The sequence below is a fragment of the Esox lucius genome, chromosome 11, assembly GCF_011004845.1.
Source record: "Esox lucius isolate fEsoLuc1 chromosome 11, fEsoLuc1.pri, whole genome shotgun sequence".
Classification (NCBI taxonomy): domain Eukaryota; kingdom Metazoa; phylum Chordata; class Actinopteri; order Esociformes; family Esocidae; genus Esox; species Esox lucius.
Genome location: NC_047579.1, coordinates 39,264,641 through 39,286,051, shown reverse-complemented (window position 1 = coordinate 39,286,051; position 21,411 = coordinate 39,264,641). Strand labels below are relative to the sequence as shown.

At 46.9% G+C, this 21,411-nt stretch overlaps 1 protein-coding gene across 1 annotated transcript; it reads left to right on the top strand.

Moving 5' to 3' along the window:
- Positions 1-1,476: 1,476 nt before the first annotated feature.
- Positions 1,477-21,411, top strand: col1a1a (collagen, type I, alpha 1a). Its single transcript, XM_034295243.1, is given in 49 exon segments — positions 1,477-1,707; positions 3,364-3,555; positions 4,017-4,042; positions 4,301-4,336; positions 5,569-5,661; positions 6,453-6,524; positions 7,027-7,071; positions 7,487-7,540; positions 8,273-8,326; positions 8,656-8,709; positions 8,855-8,908; positions 9,077-9,130; positions 9,245-9,289; positions 9,415-9,468; positions 9,795-9,839; positions 9,960-10,013; positions 10,597-10,695; positions 10,810-10,854; positions 11,019-11,117; positions 11,274-11,327; positions 11,462-11,569; positions 12,121-12,174; positions 12,542-12,640; positions 12,772-12,825; positions 13,003-13,101; positions 13,238-13,345; positions 13,512-13,565; positions 13,675-13,728; positions 13,964-14,008; positions 14,252-14,458; positions 14,574-14,735; positions 15,310-15,328; positions 15,331-15,362; positions 15,674-15,762; positions 15,764-15,779; positions 16,016-16,069; positions 16,205-16,258; positions 16,588-16,749; positions 16,906-17,013; positions 17,244-17,405; positions 17,534-17,641; positions 17,801-17,854; positions 18,003-18,110; positions 18,191-18,244; positions 18,402-18,509; positions 18,609-18,891; positions 19,011-19,201; positions 19,335-19,577; positions 20,066-21,411. Coding segments are annotated over 49 exon segments (4,347 nt in total). The 5' UTR covers positions 1,477-1,625; the 3' UTR covers positions 20,213-21,411.

Genomic DNA, 21,411 nt, shown 5'->3' with positions numbered 1-21,411 from the left:
TGTGGTGCAGAGAAACTACTGTACAGATGCCAACATATCTCTTTTCATCAGAGGTGTCTTTTCCGTGCGCAGAAATGACAGCACCTGCATGATGGAATTCCTGGACAGTGGCTTAATCTACCTACAATTAGACGTTATTCTCTAATATCTAAATGTCCTAATAAAGTATATGATGATGCTGTGTGCAAGTGGAAGATGTATGACATATTTAGGGGAGTTTTTTTATTCGTTGTAGCCGGACAAGGGACAAACGTCTTAAAATACACACATTTTCATTTGCCAGCGATATATTCCATTGTAGAAACTGAGGTTCTATATCTGTTTCTATCGGTAGAACTTTTAGCGTTTTGTTTATGTCTGTGCAGAGGTCCTGCCGCCTACGTACGGCCAGTAGAAGTAGACTAATGACTGGTTTCCATCCACAGATCAGGTATATATTCTTCAAATATGTTATGAACCAGAGTAAATTGATGGTATTCTACTCAGACGACCTGCATATTGGGTTGATGCCAAGGGGAAAGGAGTGTTGGCAATCCACAGGCATTCTATTTTCCGATCACTTGGTCCACGTACCTTCAGAAGCAGAGCTCATATCCCTTGGACTGACGACCAAATATTAAATGTGAACAAATCATTTGCCAAAATAATACTATAACCTAACCCGTGAGCTTCGCTTCTGCCACATATAACAACGCACAAAGTCCTTTCCAAACTGTCTTCAAACTCTTCTCCTAAACAGTAAGGCCCAGCCACCCTTCGGCAAATTAGCATCCTCATCGAAAGGTTTGGCACACACAATAAGCTATCAGCATTTGGATTTGATCTGTCAAAACCTTCAAACCAAAAAAAAAATCATATGAATACATTTCGATATGGCCTCACATCTGGTTTCAATCGCTGAGTCATTTCATCTTAATCACACGTGTAGGCAAGCGTTATACGACATTCCATCAGAAAATACCTGTTTGGCCTAAATACGGTAGCCTAAGCTTCGACAATCAATCCCGAGAGCAGAATAAATTGCAACAAAACCATAACTTCTCGTGGAACAGTGCAAAACCAATTTAGTGCCCATGATGTGGCCAAACAGAGGCGTAAAAGTCTGCGACAACTAAAAGGCATGTAATATTGACTACAAAATAACAAATGTCCATAGTAGCTGCTTACAACTCGTTTTCTATTTACTTAAAACCCTGAATAATGTACCGAGACTGAGCTATCCGGGCCCTTCTCGCCGAGACTTTTAGAGATGTCATGGCCTGTCCTCCGTCTAAGCCAGGATAGGCAATGGTTTTTGAGTAAACCTCCAGCTTTTCTAAGATCAAGTTTCCTGAGAGTTTAAGGTAAAAAAAAAACTGTCTAAGACAGCCCCTTTAGCAGTAATGGAAGGAGGGACTTTTTCATGAACGTGAGCATGCTGCATGGAGCTTTCTGGTATGGCCAGCACCTCCCCAAAAGTTTGGAATATAAAAGCCAGGGCAAAAAGTTTATGTAGGCAGTAGGGAGTTTTCTGCGGGGTCTGGATTGGAAATACAGAAGACCGGACCCTACTTGTATGATTGGAGTCTAAAGGAAAAAACAACTTCCCCCTCGCCTCAAAGAGTCTACATGTCTAATATTTAGACATGTTCAGCTTTGTGGATATTCGGTTAGCGCTGTTGCTCAGCGCAACAGTGCTTTTGGCAAGAGGACAAGGCGAGGACGATCGTAAGTTTCACATTTTAGTTTATCCTTTGCCTCTGGTACCCTTTGTATGATCAAAATTGAAATGGAGACAGTGTTGTAGGAGAAAGTTTGGTTTTCATGTAGGGAATATGTCTGGTGGTGACTCATATGCATATTGCAATTCTTGATAAATTCTTACTGATTTTTGAGTGGGTACCATATTTCTGTGGGATACTTAAGGAACTATCTTACACCTTAAGCAAAGTGTGTGCGCATCGGTGCTTGTGGGCCTTCTCATGCTCGCTTGGCGCTTGCCTTCGGGACGAGTTGGGACAGGTTCCAAGCAAGTTTATCCTCTGCACTCGCTCTTTTTTTGCCTTGGAGGTACATTTTTTTTTACATCAGACAAATTGAAAGGCGTTTAAGGGATAGAGAGGACGTCTACGTGGATTGAGAAGGCCTATATGTCACAAATGTCTGGAAAAAGAAGATAAATGTGTCGAGTTGATTAAGGAACAATCATTCGTAGCTTGGCTGAATGTCAGCCAAAGGGAAAACAACAGCCATTCCTGAACGATGGAAATCGTTAACCTCGAGTTTTTCTAAATTACACTTTCTACCATAAATCAAGTAGCCTTATCAATCAGAATTATTTTTTTAATAGAAAATAGACATTTACTCTTTTGTGGAAAGTGCAGATATTCACTAAGCATTGAAGGAGGACAAAGCATCATCATGTGCAAATTCCCTTGAGTCGATTCAAGCTCAATATTTGCTCCCATGCAAAACGTATTTTTATTCTAACAGAAAAACTCAAATAACGAGCACACCATAGAGGCACACTATAGAGAATAACACAATATATCCAAAGGATTTCGTTGTAAAAATTCAAATTGTCTAGACATCTCTTTTTCCAAACAGCCTCTTGAGTATAGGGTCAGATTGCATCTGGCTCGGACAGCTGTGCAATTCGCATTACGGCCCTCCAGCGCCGCGATGCGGTACTGATACGCAATACAGAAATCACCTATACTTAAATGATCTCATTTCTTCCCCCACCCCTTTCACTTTTTTATGATAATGAAAAACATATGCAGGCGCTGCAAACTTTCCACTGTGGGAAAACCTTTGATGCTTGCCAAGCCGACAGTTTTCAATTAATTTCAGCATGATTTGAAGGTCAACACAGACGAATCGGACCTTCTCCATTGACAAAATCCGCGGTTTCAGCCGGACCATTAAGAACATTTTAGTTTGTTTCGCTAGTCTCTAAAAGCAGACAGAAGCAAGAGCTGTAGCGTCGGTGCATTGCGGTAGACAACCTGTCGATTTAGAGAGTAGGCTACCGTTTCACCCTAACAAGGCCCACTGCAGGGCAACATGATTGGTTTTATAAGGACGCAGGTAAATTATCACCCAGACAACAAAAGTTATGCACTGGCCTCATGGGCCATATGGGCCTAGTTCAAGCTCGACTAGGTTCACATTGTAAATGCAATGTCTGATTGTAAAACAAACAAGCAATCTACAAGGACAGATTTTCATAAATAACAGCATTTGGCAATTGGTTTAACGTTAGTCGTTTTTTAGAACATCTTCTCTGTTTGTAATTCAAATATGATATATATAATTTTAAATTCCAATGCCATGAATTAAATCAAATGGTTTTAACAACTTCCCCCTCCGTATGTTGCTTAGGCACCGCCAGCAGCTGTACTTTGGATGGTCAATTCTACAACGACAGAGACGTCTGGAAACCCGAGCCATGCCAGATCTGTGTGTGCGATAGCGGCACCGTTATGTGCGATGAAGTCATCTGCGAGGATACATCCGACTGCCCCAATCCAGTGATTCCCCACGACGAATGCTGCCCCATCTGCCCCGACGACGGTACGACGATTTTCTCCAGACGCGGCGCGCATGCCCCCTGTGGAGTAGACGTTACTTTTTTTTCGAACCAACAGGGACTGTTTCTCATGTACTTGGGTTCAAATGGGATGCCCAACATTTACGGATGACCGACCAGGAATACACTTGGATATAACTTTATTTCAGTTATAATTCCTCTCGTGACTCAAGCCCCCACACTAATTTCTCCAAAAAGCAATGGGATATTGAATCCATATTCTGCGCATGCCCAGTCTACATTTGGCCTTCTGCTCAACTTTGACCTAGTCTGAAACTACATACAATTTAATTAGGCCTAGTTTAGACTTGATGGAGCCCTATGAGTTCTAACTGGATTAACAAAGGATAATTTGAATTCACAATATAAACATTTAATTTGTTAACTACTATTTTAGACTATTTCAGATTTTAATCAACTTTCTTTTCATGTGTTGCTATCATAGGCTTCCAGGAGCAGCAGAAGGTTGAGGTAAATATGATATAACAATTATATTACTGTATGTTTTTCTGTTAGATTGTTATTAGTCATTGGATTAGGCTTTTATGATTTGATTATATGAAAGTCATATTATAGTCAACGTTTTTAAAATGTACACATTTTTTATTGTAGATTCATTTCAAACATCACTGCAACGAAACTGTTTTATTTTACACAGCAAAACCAGTAGGCCAGAAGCACAATCTAAGCACAACAACGCACTAACGCTAACATCTTTACCTCAAACAGGGACCTCCAGGTGACCGTGGGGCCAAGGGAGACCAAGTACGTTTGACTTCCTGCTTCATATCATACTTTGCATTTTCCATATAGGGACCAAATCCTAACAAACATGAGATACAGATAACAAGTACACACTTGCCTTAACACTCCCTGGACATGAGTGTGTGGATGACCAAAGCACATGTCACTCATAAGGATGTTTCTAATAGCTTGTCAGACTCACAGCAGGAGTTTGGTCTCAGTTAGCCAAACGTAGCAGACATGAAATAATGCCTGAGCCAAATTTCCACATCTGGTTTTCAGCTGAAAAGAGGCTGATTTTGAAGATACTTGTGTCCTTGAGAACTGGAAACATACTGCCTCGACTAACATGAGGGAGGGCCTCTTTTAGAGTAGGACAATACTCTTTAATATAATTGTAGATAATAGCTATTAGTAGCTTCTACTCCATCATTATGGCTAAGAGTCTGAGGTCAAATGAAGGTTTATTGGTTGCGTAGACCATCTAGCAGATGTTATAGTAGATGTAGTGAAACACTTGTGTTCCATGTACATCAAGGGTTCAACTGAACAATCTTTGCAGTTTACTAGTTGAGCGAAATGGCAAAATGTACATTTCATTTAATATTTTTCTATTGGTATACACGTTTTATTTTGTCCAACACTGTCTGGACATCAATTTGGTAAATAGCTTTTAAATACAATAAATATTTCCAGCATATGTATTTGTGTAGGCTTAAAAATAGAACATATTTCTTTAGATAAAAATCTTACCCCCAGTTCAAATTAATTTACATACTCTGGCACCTAGTCCCGATATTTGGAGAGGTGCCTGGTACTAACCACATTTTTAAGTGGGTACAGTGTAGTGCTTAAATACAACACTCAAAACTTCTTCGGAATTGTCTTTTACCCTGTATGTCACCTAAGAAACTTCAACCAGTTGGTCAGATGCACAGGCTAGAGAAAATGTATGCAAATTGGGAGAACAGTTAAATATACACACAAACGGAAAGATGGGTAGATGTATAAGTGGATGGATGGACCAATGAACAGGTTATCCTTGACCCGTATCACACCTGCCTCGATATGTGCACGTGTGCCTTGATTTCACCAACCGCCCAGCGTTTACTGTACTCCAGCTTCCCCACGTCACTTCCCACTGACCTTTTGCACCCGTAGACCCAGAGATCCTTTAGCGTGTATTGTAACTACTGCTGTGTCTTGGAGAATATTCACCACTGACTGGCCGTTCTCTGTCCTCTCGCCTGCAGGGACCCCCTGGCCTTCCCGGAAACGATGGTATCCCCGGCCAGCCTGGTCTTCCTGGACCTCCAGGCCCCCCTGGACCCCCTGGCCTCGGCGGAGTAAGTATTTCAGGCCGCGACGAAATGTCATCCCCCTTGGCACTAACTTGGAGCGGGTAGGACCCAGGCTGGAACGATGAAAGGTTACGAGTTAGGCCAAGGAGTGTGAATCAGAAACTAAGAGTGCCTTATTTTAGGCGTGACTTACTGTAATTAAGTGGCCCATTCTGATTGCACAAAAAAATTAAAATTATTTTATTGAATAGGATATCTAAGAATACGTTGCGATGCTACATGCACATCCTAACCTCAAACTAACTCACCTGCATATAGCATGAAGGCAGAGGAAAACAAAACCAACAAGATCCCCAAATCATAAGGATGCATCCCTATGAAGAGCGTAGCTGCGACGCTAAGCTATCCCACTCAGTGTAGAGCAGTCTGTGTTTCAGCACCAGCAAAGGCGGACAGCTCCTAGCCAGTGCCTTAACTTCACAGTCAAGTCTCCTCGTGGAGTCAGTGAGGGTACACACACCGTCACTGAAGGCTTTGGCTGTTTTAATGTTGTCAAGTGGGCGGGACCACTCCATGGTACCCAACCGGGTCGTCGGGAAGGACCAGCCGAAGAAGTCAAAATCCCTGCTCACTTGACCACATTAAAATAGCTGAAGTGGCCTAGTTTGCCCACTAGATGCCTCCAGCCCCCACAGCCAGGGAAAGCCACAGATGTTGCCCTGTGGATATGTAGTGAACAGCAACAGATATCACCATCTTGGGCTGCCTTAGGCCCATCTGTGTATGGAGAGATCAGCACTAACTGTATCACTGTCTCCCTCGTTTCTCCCCCACAGAACTTCTCCCCTCAGATGTCCGGTGGCTTCGATGAGAAGAGCAGCCCAGCCATGGCCATTCCCGGCCCCATGGTATGAACACGTTTGTCAGTAAAACGCTATCTCTGTTTGTTTCATACATCTGCTCAACAAACAGTATGGCAGGCATCAGGCTGTTCCCCTCTGCGGTGTCACATCGGTCACAGCAGAAGCCGCGTCATACCACGTTTTTTTTATGTCTTGTAAAATATGTGCATTTTTGTTTGTATTTTAGTAATTTAGCAGAAACTTGCCCGGAGCGGCAGACCTGTCTACTTTAAATAACACTATAAGTGAAACAGCTCAGCCTGTACGTTACATAAACAATACCTATATAATGTTAGTCTCTTCTTATTTTAAAATCCCCATTACCAATCTATTAATTTACTGTTTACATTGTTCCAGTACTAGTCTATGTTGTTACTGTTGGCCATATCCTTTAGAAGGACATCAGTCTTGGCCCGTCCGTGGTGTCTTCTCAATGATGTATTCTAACTGTACGATTGTTGTGATTGGTTGATTATTGACTCCTCCTTTATTTCTGTTTGATTGACAGGGCCCAATGGGTCCTCGTGGTCCCCCAGGACCTCCTGGCACAAGTGTAAGTATTACCTCCTTTGTGTACTGGTTTTGAGAAGCACGTGTCGCATAGGGGAAGGGAGATGGGGTCAAGGGTCATAAAGAGGCCAGTTTAGGTGAATTGCATGTTGGGAGTTTTTTGTGTATGCATAGTATGTATGTGTTAAATTCATTCAGGGGTTTAATAGGTTCCTGATCATTGATATTTTGTTTTATATATTTCATTTTAAACATGATATTTCAATTTTATTTAGCTTATTGTGGGCTCCATGGGCAGATTTAAGTACAGTATTTATTGTATATACCCTTTGTAGCTATTAAGACCGTGGGAATTTTCATATTTTCCCATGACATCAGAGCCACTTTTCAACAGCACTAGAACAATGTTGTGTCGATGGACATTATGGATGACAACGTCTCTTTGTCTCCCTCTACAGGGACCTCAGGGTTTCACTGGCCCCCCTGGTGAGCCTGGTGAGGCTGGTGCTGCTGTGAGTACCTTGTTCTGAGATCCACCAGAAAATAATATCACTTCAATATCAACACAATATCACCTCAATACTACCACGATATTACCACAATATCACCTCAATATCACCACGATATTACCACAATATCACCTCAATATATTCACAATATCACCTCAATATCACTTCCATATTACCACAATATTACCACAGTATCACCTCAATATCACCTCAGTATTACCACGATATTACCACAATATCACCTCAATAGCACTTCAATATTACCACGATATTACCACAATATCACATCAATATTATCACAATATCACCTCAATATCACTTCAATATTTCCACAATATCACCTCAGTATTACCACGATATTACCAGAATATAATCTCAATATCACTTCAGTATCACCTCAGTGTCCAAATCCCTCAAAAACACACATTTTAGTGGAATGTAAACTCCACTCTGCATTCTGCAGGGCAATGCAATCTGAAACAATAGCTACACTTCCAAATTTTACTACCAAAAGTACTACCTGATGCATGGTTCTTATCCTGGATCCTTGTAAAGGGTCAATTAAGGTCAAAGGTCACAATCTATTTCACTGTAACCACCCCACACACAAATAAACACACACACACACACACATATTCTCACATCAAGATCAACAACTTACACACACACACACCCACACTCTCTCTCACACACACACATGCATACACATCTAACTAACATGTGTGTGTTCTACAGGGTCCCATGGGTCCTCGTGGTCCTGCTGGTCCTCCTGGCAAGAACGGCGAGGATGTAAGTAACAGAAGACAACCATTACTAACATCTACCATGGACCCTCTATGTCCCAGGACATCTGCCATTGACCCACTATGTCCCAGGACATCTATCATTGACCCTCTATATCCCAGGACATCTGCTATTGACCCACTATGTCCCAGAACATCTACCATTGACCCTCTATATCCCAGGATATCTGCCATTGACCCACTATTTCCCAGGACATCTACCATTGACCCTCTAAGTCTCAGGACATCTACCATTGACCCTCTTAAGTCCCAGGACAAAGCCTGTTGGGATGAATCAAAATCTGTAATTTAACCCTCTCCTCTCCTCCCGTCCAGGGTGAGTCTGGCAAGCCTGGTCGCCCAGGTGAGCGTGGACCCTCCGGCCCACAGGTGAGTCTGAATCAGCATGGAAAATACAAAACTAATTATAATCGTGTTTCTTCACTGAGTTTTTGGTCAATCAAAAGGGACATCACTGATAACAACTGCATCATCAACTGCAGAAATAACTCTCCCATTCTCCCTCTGTCACCAGGGAGCTCGTGGATTCCCAGGAACCCCCGGCCTTCCCGGCATCAAGGGACACAGAGTAAGTCAACAGTAGCCCAGACCTGATAAACATGAAGGAGCAAGGAACTGTTCTTGGCCCATTGAACTGGGGACCACATCACCCAATACTTCCACAAAAGCAGTCTTAACCTGGTCTTCTCTCCCCACTCTCCCCCTTCTTTTCTCTCCCTCCCTCTCCTCTCTTTAGGGGTTCAGCGGTCTTGATGGAGCTAAGGGAGAGACTGGGCCTGCTGGGCCCAAGGTGAGACCCTCCCTCCCCCACAACCTCACGCCACGCCACCCCCCTTTCCCCTCTTCCTCCCCAATCGCACCGGCCTTCACTGACTGGTCTTTTTGGGCCTCTGTGTTTCTTTAGGGAGAGAATGGGGCCGCCGGTGAGAACGGTACTCCTGGAGCAATGGTGAGTCCAATCTTTCATTTCGTCAGCTCTGAAAGATGACTTACTCAGAGGATTCTGCAAAACATGGACAATACAACTGTCGCCCAGGGTTGCTAAACTCCTCTTCCTCTCTCCTTCTGTTTTAGGGACCCCGTGGTCTGCCCGGTGAGAGAGGTCGCGCTGGTCCCAATGGAGCTGCTGTAAGTAACCCCCAAAACAAGCAGGGGATAATGTCACCATCACCACACCCCCTTTGCATATAGAGATTGCAGGAATAAAGCATATCTCAGTCCCATTCAGTCACTTTAAATTCCTACATTGTTGAACGTAGGCCCTGTAAAGCCTAGTAAACACAATATAACTTTAGTTTCAACTGCACAGTATTCCAGTAATTACGATTTTGCAGTTCACACTGGAGTCCGACACTGACGGGTCGGCCATTTTGTTTGTTTACAATGAAATTCAAAGTTCAGCAATGTTGGTGTTGGACAGTAAAGATTGTTCCCTCTCTCTCTCTGTCCCACAGGGTGCTCGTGGTAACGATGGTGCTGCTGGAGCTGCAGGCCCTCCCGTAAGTACTGTGGCGTCATCAACACTAACACATTCAGGCAGAGGCCAACTTACCCCAAGCCTCTCATGTCTACTGTCACCTCATTCTGAACCCGTCGTCTCTCTGGGTCCTGTGTTCTAGGGTCCCACTGGCCCCGCCGGTCCCCCCGGTTTCCCAGGCGGTCCCGGAGCCAAGGTGAGCTGTCGCCTGTCCCCGTTAACACACCTATTCTCCTCTAGCTCCTCCTGGAGGAGACCCCATCCAAAGAGGTGGAGGTGATAAAAACATACAGTATAGCTTCCACAGGAGCCAAAGAAATCAACAGCAGTAAAATAGTTCTTGACAACGGTGTCCATATGCACCATAATTAGGTAATTTCAGAGTCAATTGGCCACAGGTTGAAGCTTCCCCTTTGGTGTTGCTGCCAGGCCATGTGCCTTTACCATGACCTTTTCATAGGGGTCATATAGGGTCATGGGGCACTTTGGGTTCATATAGGGTCTTGCAAGGCAAATCATAATACAGCTTTAGTACAGCAATACTTAATGGCAGTAAATAATGGCTTAATGTTGTAGTTGGAGCACTACTAGACTATAGTACCTTGGTATGGTGGCATTCATGGAAGGACATGGAAGGAGTAGGGTGAAGTACTACTACAGTACTACTGTAGAGTTTGTACTTGGATGTGTTAGGACTTAGCATAGGAAATGACAATAGTACTAGTAGTCTCCTGCTCTTCCTGTTGTGTCCCTGACCATGTCTGTCTTTACCCCGACAGGGAGAGGTTGGTGCCCAGGGAGCTCGTGGCGCTGAGGGACCCCAGGGAGCACGTGGAGAGGCTGGCAACCCCGGACCCGCTGGCCCTGCCGGCCCTGCTGTAAGTCTCACCCGGGGGGAACCCATACCCAAATGGACCACTGGACCTTTCTGGTGATCGATGTTGAGCTTGATCTAACCTCATCTAACCCTCTGGTCTGCCTCTCTCCCGCAGGGAAACAACGGTGCTGATGGAAACGCTGGAGCCAAGGGTGCCCCCGTGAGTACACACCAGCCCCCATGATTGTGCGGACATCGCTCAATCGGGACAATTGTTGATGGTTGAGCCGACTGAAGTGACAGATCCATTGTGTGTGTGTCTCGCGGTGATGTCACACCCGGGGAGTAGAACGCTCATCACTGTGTCTCTGCCACCTCCTCTAGGGTGCTGCTGGTATTGCTGGTGCTCCTGGCTTCCCCGGACCCCGTGGACCCCCAGGACCCCAGGGTGCTGGAGGTGTTCCCGGCCCCAAGGGAAACACTGTACGTGTCCAGCTGTCCTAGACTTCAATCATCAACTGTTGCTAGATAGAAAAGAAATAGGACACAGTGAAACTCCTCCGACGATGCCGCGGTGGGTTGGTCAGGATGAGCAGGCCGTCGGCCTTTTAATAATGCAGTTACATGTCTTCAACACAGGGTGAGGCTGGTGCTAATGGTGCTAAAGGAGAGGCTGGTGCTAAGGGAGAGGCTGTAAGTAAACCTTGCAACTTTATCTTTGCGCATGCACACACGCGCACGCAGACACCCACCCTGTCAGGGGGGCGCAAGCCGTAATGCCAATGCCTCCACTCCTCTGAACTCCATCTTCTTCCCCCACTAACCAGGGCCCCGCTGGAGTCCAGGGACCCCCCGGCCCCGCTGGTGAGGAAGGCAAGAGAGGAGCCCGTGGTGAGCCTGGAAGTGCCGGCGCACGTGGACCCCCCGGCGAGCGCGTGAGTCCCCCGAATAGTCGCACACTGTTTCCCCCTCTGTCGTAGTGTCCTGCTCTCCTTAACATTGGGCCCTCCTACCTCCCCTTCACTGCTGTGCTTCCCCTCACTCTGAAGACAGTGAGAGTTGGAGCGAAAATGAGCGATTAATAAGGCACGAGGATGGCTATAATCTTAAAGCAAATCTCTCAGTTTCACTGTCTTATATCATATATCCCATATTGACCTTCTGCCTCCCCAGTGGGAGAGCGTTATACCAGGATCGTGGGACACCTGTTGATTTTTTACGTTACTTAGCGAATGTCCTGGCATTACAGCTCGTAATGGCACACACACATAAAAAAATCTATAATAATCCAACTCGTCCTGGAATCCCATTTTCTGAACAATAAACTAATTGGAACAACTAGTGTTGTTACACCCTCATTTGTCCACCAGAGAGCAGTGAGCACCAAGCAGCGACATGATATGACTGAATGGTTGTGTTGTGGTTCTGACTGAGTGACAAGCCGCGCTGCCAGTGTTGACCTTTGTTGGTTTATCGACCCCTGCAGTGGTGCCCAGGTGGCCGTGGTTTCCCTGGTGCTGATGGATCTGCTGGCCCCAAGGTGAGTTCCCACGCACATACACACACACCTCTAACAAGCGCGCACACACTCTTTGAACATTCACACCTGAAACACAAACACATGCACACACATACACACACACACACACAACTGGAACACTGCAAAGCTTGAACACACCTACACCTGAAAAACACATTCACCCAAAGCCCCTCAAGACACACACACACACACACACACACACACACACACAGCACACATGCACAGCACACATGCACAGCACACACCTGGAACCTACACCTGTTCACGTTTCAGTACAGCATAATCAACCTCTTGATATGGCTAGGAGCTACGGTCGCTAACTATGTGGAGACTCACCAGGCCTTCTGTCCCTGTCCCTCTGCCATAGGGTGCCCCTGGTGAGCGCGGTGGTGTCGGCGTAGCTGGAGCCAAGGGTAACACTGGTGAGCCTGGTCGCAACGGCGAGCCCGGTATGCCTGGTTCCAAGGTGAGTTAGACGGCCTGTCTTGGAGACCAAGACAAGGAAACCTGCGTGCAACTGGCATTTGTGTTATACGCCTATGTGGTTATTCTGGCCTTGATTTTTACCCCCTCTACGTTGCCCTCACCCATCTCTAGGGTATGACTGGTAGCCCTGGCAGCCCTGGTCCCGATGGAAAGACTGGCCCCGCTGTAAGTACCCAGGCTACTGAATCGCCTTACCCTCACAAGAAAAGCTAAATGTCACTAAAAGGCACTGACGTCTTCATTGTCACTGTGGTCACCGACTTGCTTCAATGGCACCCTTTCGTCAGTCAGGGAAACTCTCACACTCACATTCTTTCTCTCCCTCTCTCTGCCCTCTTATAGGGTGCCGCTGGTCAAGATGGTCGCCCCGGACCCCCAGGCCCCGTTGGAGCCAGAGGCCAGCCCGGAGTCATGGGATTCCCCGGACCCAAGGGAGCCGCTGTGAGTGACCCTTCTCTCCGGATCCCTTCACGGTCTCACGGAGACGCCATCATTTTCGGGTTTATTCCCAGATGTGTGGTCCAGGGTTGGACTGAGCAGGTAACTCAGCTGACAGACATTTGTCTTCCCCCTATAGGGTGAGGCTGGCAAGCCTGGTGAGAGAGGAGTCATGGGACCCGTTGGCGCTGGTGGTGCTCCCGGCAAGGACGGTGATGTCGGTGCTCCTGGTGCCCCTGGACCTTCCGTAAGTACACTACCACCCTGAGTGAAGCATCCCATAATGCTTCACTCCCTCAGTACTCCCTGCACTACGGTAACCCCATGCATTAGCAGGCTGCAGAGGATACCATTGTGCTGTTCCTCCTGAAGTCCCTAAACGACTCTCCTTCTTCACCTCCTCCTTCACATAGGGACCTGCTGGAGAGAGAGGCGAGCAGGGACCCGCTGGACCCCCCGGATTCCAGGTACGGCACTGAACTGATCACACCTCTGAACCAATCACATACCTTCCCCAACCTCTGGAATTCTGACCAATGGCTCACCTGTCCCTCCCTTGTCTTCTCTGTTTAACAGGGTCTTCCCGGACCACAAGGAGCTGTTGGCGAGACTGGCAAGCCCGGAGAGCAGGTACTTACGAACGTAGCAGTAGCTCAGTGACATCGGCCGTGTGCCATGCCATTCCCATGCTACCCATTACCGTGTGACACTGACTTCAGGTTGAGATCTGTTGACTTGTTTAAATGTTTTCATAAAAGCATGTAGGATTTCCCTCAACCGTCTGCATTGCTAAAGATGAATGGCCTGTCCTTTCTAATGCCTTGTGCTCTTTCTCTTTTTTCTCCCCTTTTGATCCTTTCTCTAGGGCCTGCCCGGTGAAGCTGGAGCCCCTGGTGCTGCCGGTTCCAGAGTGAGTATCCAACAACCAGCAATGACATCCCTCCCTGGGTCTTTAACGCTCTAGCAACATTGTGGCCTAATCAAACAAGATGGACAATTCCAGCTAAAGCAGACACAAACTAGCCCACAGGCTAAAAATATTAACTGGCACATTTACTCCCCTAGCCTTGACATCGATAACCTCCTTTTACTCTATCCACCTGCGATGCCCTAGAACCAAAGCCAATAGCCTCTCCTTTTCTCCAAACTACAGGGTGACAGAGGTTTCCCCGGTGAGCGTGGTGCCCCCGGACCATCTGGACCCGCTGGAGCCCGTGGATCTCCCGGCTCTGCTGGTAACGACGGTGCTAAGGGAGAGCCCGGTGCCTCTGGCGCCCCCGGTGGCCAGGGACCCCCAGGCCTGCAGGGAATGCCCGGTGAGCGCGGTGCCGCTGGCCTGCCTGGTCTGAAGGGAGACAGAGTGAGTACCGATGCCTGCCCTCACCTCACCATCCTTTGTGCCCAGAGTCATGCCCATCAGCTCCACTTAAAGAACAGTCATTCAAATTGTAACTCAATAACTTTTCTGTCCACAGGGTGACCAAGGAGCTAAGGGAACTGATGGTGCCCCTGGTAAGGATGGTATCCGCGGTTTGACTGGCCCCATCGGACCTCCCGGCCCATCTGGGTCTCCTGGTGACAAGGGAGAGACTGGCGCTCCTGGAGCTGTTGGTCCCACTGGTGCCCGTGGTGCCCCTGTGAGTTTCTGGGTCCTGCCAGGCCTTTGGATACCGCCCCGTCACAGACACATAGAGTCCTAGAAACCTAACTCAACAGCCATGTTGCTGCAGACGTTGGTTATTAAAACAGAGACCACATCACCACAATGCATGAAGATAAGCTAAACTGACTCAAACTGAAGGCATACCAAGGGCATGAGAGACACTCAACATGTGTAACTATGATCTGTTACATTGCCAGCAAAAAAATTATATTGACCTGGTACCAGATAACTTTAAGAAACCTTGATCACTTTCAAATTCAGAAATGACATTGAAAACATTTTCTAGATTAAATTCACATCAGCATTGAAAAACCGAACAGTGTTAAAGGTTTTTTTTACATTCAAATAGACCGCTATGATGACACAGCAAATACAAAGTAATCCAAATGCTCAGTCACATTACTGATGACAATTTTTGACAGGTAACTAACTGTAATGGATTACATTTACAAAGTAACCAACCCAACCCTGGTTTAATACATAACAACTAATCCACCCGCATTCTATTCCTTGATTTGTTTAAACGCTATACTCCTCTCTTCCTTCAGGGTGAGCGTGGTGAGTCTGGTGCCCTGGACCCGCTGGATTTGCTGGACCTCCTGTAAGTACAACTTCTGTTTCAAATCACACAGAAAGCAGCTCCAATTCACACAGGAATTGGTTCCAAATCACACAGAATCAGTTGCCAAATCTAGGCCAGATTAATAACATCACCTCCCAATTCAAACAGATATACAGAGCACATACATCATTGGGCACTTCTAACACTGTTTCACAAAAAGCGTAGATTTCAAACCATTAATGTGTTTCAACTGAATTAATTTCAATGGATGATCCCTGTAGATGAAGCTCCACAATCATCCATTTTACCCCCGAGCCACATTCATTCACTCCTTCCTTGCTCCTTCTCAGGGTGGTGATGGCCAGCCTGGTGCTAAGGGAGAGCCTGGTGACAATGGTGCTAAGGGTGATGCTGGTCCCCAAGGACCCGCTGGGCCCACCGAGCCCCGGACCTCAGGTATGACACACTGAGACCCATCCCGTAGTTCTCCCCACTGCTACATTGGCAGAGCTTGATTCTTGCAGTGTCAGGACAGCAGGTTTAACTCCCGGTTCGGTACTAATATACCAATGACTCTAAGTCACTTGGATTTAGGTGTCCCATTATATGGAAAAAATTGTTTCATTGTATATTCCTTTGTGATACTTTGAGTTACCACGGTTACTGACTGAAACACTGTTTTGTCCTCAAAGGGTCCCGCTGGAAACACCGGACCTAAGGGAGCCCGTGGCTCTGCTGGTCCCCCTGTAAGTAGCCTTGTATCTAATCCTCCAACATCGCTTGTGTACCTCAACCATAAAATAAGTGTATCATTTATAAAGTAATATGACGCTTCCCAATCAGATATAATGCGTTTACGAGTGGCTGTCTCCTCTCTTTAGGGTGCTACTGGTTTCCCTGGTGCTGCTGGCAGAGTTGGACCTCCCGGCCCATCTGTAAGTACCAAATCCCCCACCACTATTTACACCGAGGCAGGTGAGAGTATCTTGGCCAGTACCCAGTCTCCAGTACAATACCACTCCAGCACAAGCAAACAGAACAATACTGAAACCATTGAACGATAGCTTAACACAACAACACAACATTATTCAGCCAACCCAAGGCACAATGTGTCGTCCATATTTTTAAACAGGCCCATAGCTCTGCATTAGGTTAACACCTAATTGATTAAAAGACCAAGGACGATAACAAACATTCACACGGGCGTACTTGTTTAACCTAAGCCTCTCTCACATTCAAAGTCTCCCTTTCTCCCTCCTTTCAGGGCAACAGTGGACCCCCTGGACCCGCAGGACCTTCAGGAAAGGAAGGACAGAAGGGTAACCGTGGTGAGACTGGCCCCGCCGGTCGTCCTGGTGAGCTCGGAGCTGCTGGACCCCCTGGTCCCCAGGGAGAGAAGGGACAGCCCGGCAGTGATGGCCCCAATGTAAGTGCCCCGATCTAGGGTCAAACCCTCCCAGAGCTGCCCTCTGACCGCTCGTACCAGTAACCCTGTCGGAGTGCATCTGTGGTACCCATTCATGGAGTTCAGGCCTGACATCTCCATGGCTGACCATCCCTTTGTCTCATCTTTCTTCTTTAGGGAGCCCCTGGTACTCCTGGACCTCAGGGTATTGCTGGACAGCGTGGTATTGTCGGTCTGCCCGGACAGAGAGGCGAGCGTGGTTTCCCCGGCCTGGCTGGACAATTGGTCAGTACTGCACAGGAAAAAAAAAAATTATCACATCAAGTCTAAGCTGTTTCATCCACAGTTGTCAATCGAGCGCCAACTAGCTTGTCTAAAGGCCTGTTGTGAGAACGCTTCAGGCTTTCAATGCTAGCTCATCCAAGATGTACGCTGGAAAGGGCAATGCTCTTGCAATATTGGTTCCTTTCTTGTTGTGGTTGAGGCCTCACCCTGTTCCGTGGTTCCTGCTTTAGGGAGAGCCTGGCAAGCAGGGACCCAGTGGTCCCGCTGGTGAGCGTGGACCCCCCGGACCCATGGGACCCCCTGGACTGGCTGGAGCACCTGGCGAGCCTGGCCGCGAGGGTACTCCTGGTAATGAGGGATCTGCTGGTCGCGACGGTGCTGCTGGAGCCAAGGTGAGAACGATGGCCGTACTCAGTCCTCGCAACACATTCACCCCTCCGTTTGTTCTGACTTCTGCTGCTATACTGCAGCGGTTTTGTCTCCTCTTGACCCATCTCTGTTCCCCCTGTCCTGCCTTTAGGGAGACCGTGGTGAAACCGGCGTTGCTGGTGCTCCTGGTGCCCCCGGACCCCCTGGTGCCCCAGGACCTGTTGGACCTGCCGGAAAGAGCGGTGAACGTGGAGAGACTGTAAGTGTCCGGATTCTGTGTCATTCTGTGTGGATTTTGGGTAACTTGTTTGTTGTCCTGTCAAAACACCATCCATGCTGAACCTCTCAGTAGTTGATAGCTACAGGTTTCATATCACAGTTGAATTGATTGGAACATATCTGTTTCTCTGTCCTCCAGGGTCCTTCTGGCCCCGCTGGCGTTGCTGGCCCTGCTGGTCCCCGTGGCCCTGCTGTACGTACACATTCCGTCCTCAAAGACACAGTCAATACGACCGCAACAAACACAATGTCTGCCCTTACACTGAGAATCTGAGGAGAACGCACTGCGGGTCTAACGAAGAGGTACACTGAACCTCACTCCTGTCAATAATCCCACACAGGGACCCGCTGGTGCTCGTGGAGACAAGGGAGAGACCGGCGAGGCTGGAGAGAGAGGCATGAAGGGACACAGAGGGTTCACCGGCATGCAGGGACCCCCTGGCCCCGCTGTGAGTACCAACGCTGATGACCATTTAAAAATAAATGATGTGTTTCATGTATGACCTAAATCTGTTGTTTCGGCCTGTAGGGACCATCTGGAGAGCAAGGACCCGCTGGAGCATCTGGCCCTGCTGGACCTAGAGTGAGTATCACCAACTTTAGAACGATTGTCAGCATCACTACCATTGTGTCAAAATATTATCAGCACAACAACTCAACGACTGTGATCATTTCTCTGGTGGCATCATGAAGCTTGCAGTCTACACTGCCGTACTAACCTATGGCTCTACCCGCACTAGGGACCTTCTGGATCCGCTGGTGCCGCCGGTAAGGATGGTATGAGCGGTCTGCCCGGCCCCATTGGACCCCCTGGACCACGTGGTCGCTCTGGAGAGATGGGACCTGCTGTAAGTCACTCCAACCTCTTCAAAATCAGCTCCTTTGCTCCTTGTACTCCATTTTTCTTCATACCCAGTTATTGGTCTATTGTTTCTGCCACAACATAGGGACCACCCGGACCTCCCGGTCCCCCTGGCCCCCCTGGACCTCCCGGTGGCGGATTCGACATGGGCTTCATTGCTCAGCCAGCTCAGGAGAAGGCCCCCGATCCCTTCCGCCACTACCGTGCCGACGATGCCAACGTGATGCGCGACCGCGACCTGGAGGTGGACACCACCCTCAAGAGCCTGAGCCAGCAGATCGAGAACATCCGCTCTCCCGAGGGCACCAGGAAGAACCCCGCTCGCACCTGCAGAGACCTGAAGATGTGCCACCCCGACTGGAAGAGCGGTAAGTTGGACACTCATAGACTCATTCCGGAATGCAAAGATATTATCTGTATTCACATGCTCTTTTAGTTTCTGCAGTCTGCACTCTTCTTGACATGTTCCACTCTCTTCTCCACGCAGGTACATACTGGATCGACCCCGACCAGGGCTGCACTCTGGATGCCATCAAGGTTTACTGCAACATGGAGACTGGCGAGACCTGCGTCTACCCCACCCAGTCAGATATCCCCAAGAAGAGCTGGTACACTAGCAAGAACATCAAGGAGAAGAAGCATGTCTGGTTCGGCGAGGCAATGACCGATGGCTTCCAGGTGAGAATCAACGAACAGTGGTATATGAAAGAAGGTCATAGTTGCGCCATTGTTTTGGATGACAAGTGCTTCGTACTCCAACTTCAAACCATGCTAACTCAATCTCTCTCCATTTCTCTCATCACCCCATCAGTTTGAGTATGGCAGTGAGGGCTCCAATGCTCAGGATGTGAACATCCAGATGACTTTCCTGCGCCTGATGTCCACTGAGGCCAGCCAGAACATCACATACCACTGCAAGAACAGCATTGCCTACATGGACCAACAGTCCGGCAACCTCAAGAAGGCCCTCCTGCTCCAGGGCTCCAACGAGATCGAGATCAGAGCCGAGGGCAACAGCCGCTTCACATACAGCGTCACCGAGGATGGCTGCACGGTGAGTTCTCCTTTCTCCTGCTGCATCTTAGGTGGTTTCTGCTCAGGAACTGTTCTAGAAAAAAAACCTCCTCTCAGAATCTAGAAAGACCACTTCCCCCAGGAAATGTGGTAGAAACAATAATTCCCTGCAAAATCAATTCTAGAAAGATGCCTCCGCCTTGGGAACTGTTCAAGTAGGAGTCTTTTCCTCTTAAAGAGGGAATTACTTTTAGCCTGTTGCTATAAGCAGCAGCACAGGTTGAATGTGAAAGGGCTGTTGGAATATGATAAGTGTTAGTAAAGGATAAGAGTCACTAAATGAGAACAGATGATGTTTTTTTGTATCTGTGATAATATATCTCATAGGTTGATGTAAAGGGCCCTTTCCAAAAGCCATCTGTTGAGTGGGTAATAGTTAAGAGAGAGGGCAGGGAATCATTTGAAACAAATCGGAAAATAATACAATGGATTCTGATTGTGCCTTTTCCGTCTTCTCTCTCATCACAGTCGCACACTGGCGCATGGGGCAAGACAGTCATCGACTACAAGACAACGAAAACATCCCGTCTGCCTATTATTGACATCGCTCCTATGGACGTTGGTGCACCCAATCAGGAATTTGGCATTGAAGTTGGCCCAGTCTGCTTCTTGTAAAAAAGAAATCTGGACTTGAAATTGTTTGTGTGTGTATGTGTGTTTTTTTCTAGCAGTCATCTCTCAACCCTTTTCTTTGCATTTAAAAAACCCTAGAGTTCCATTTGGCCGTTCAAATGGTCCACTTGCTTAAAGCCGCACATCTGAAGACAGTGGTTGTGTGTTGTCAAGCTTTTTTTGGGACCACTATTACCACCACCATCAACACCAAGGATGCTTTAGAAGACTCATTTGTTTCCCTGGCAACAAGAAAATAATATATACTTGTAAAGTGTAAAATCCCCCCTGGAGTTTGAAAGAAAAAAACATCCCAGATACACGTGACTTTTTTACCACTGCGGAAGGACAATAAAAAAGAAAATCAAATGCTTTGTACCAATTTCAGGTGATGTCAAATAAATCATAAAAATGACAGTAAAGTGTCTTGTTGTTGTACCCACCTGGAGAAGCAATTGTTGTTCCTTCTGAGGTCACACGAAGCAGCATTAGAAGCATGGGTTCAACTTCTTTTTTTAATCTCATGGCTACCTCAAAAAGGAAATCCACGTTACCCAGTGTTAGTGAACCCCAGGTCAGATTTTACACGGCAGAAGTATGGTCGAAAGTAACAGCTGCAAATGGTGCTATTCTTCATGAGGTCCTGTCAGTAAGGGGCGATGCAAATTGTGCTATTGTGTTGTCATTCTTGCTTGCGGGACCTTAGGTGCTAAATTAGCAGATCGTCTTGATGTCAGTCGTAACAGATGTGTTTTAAGTTTTGGTTGAGCTCTCCTAGCAACAGAGCTTTAGCTACAGATGTACTGTAGTTAGGATGCACGCGGTCCTGTCGAGTGTAGCATTAGCAGGTGGATTTGTTGAGTCTTTTTTTTTAAACATCTTTTGACACTTTTTGGTTGTTGTTTGTTTCGTTTTGAAATCCCCCCTTTTGTTGTCAGATTGCTTCTAGCAGTACCCCCTTTCTCTCTCCCCCCCAATTGTTTTAGTTTTTTTTTTTCTTGTTATTTTATGCGAAGGGTTTTTTGAAAGAAAATAAATAACACCGAAAAATATTGAAATATCGTCAAATTATGAGAGAAGCAGACACACCGCTGGGGGATTAAAACAAGAGGATCTGTACCTATTTTGTATATGTATAATAATTTGAGATGTTTTTAATTATTTTGGATGCTGAAATAAAGCATGTTAAGTGGTCTACCTTA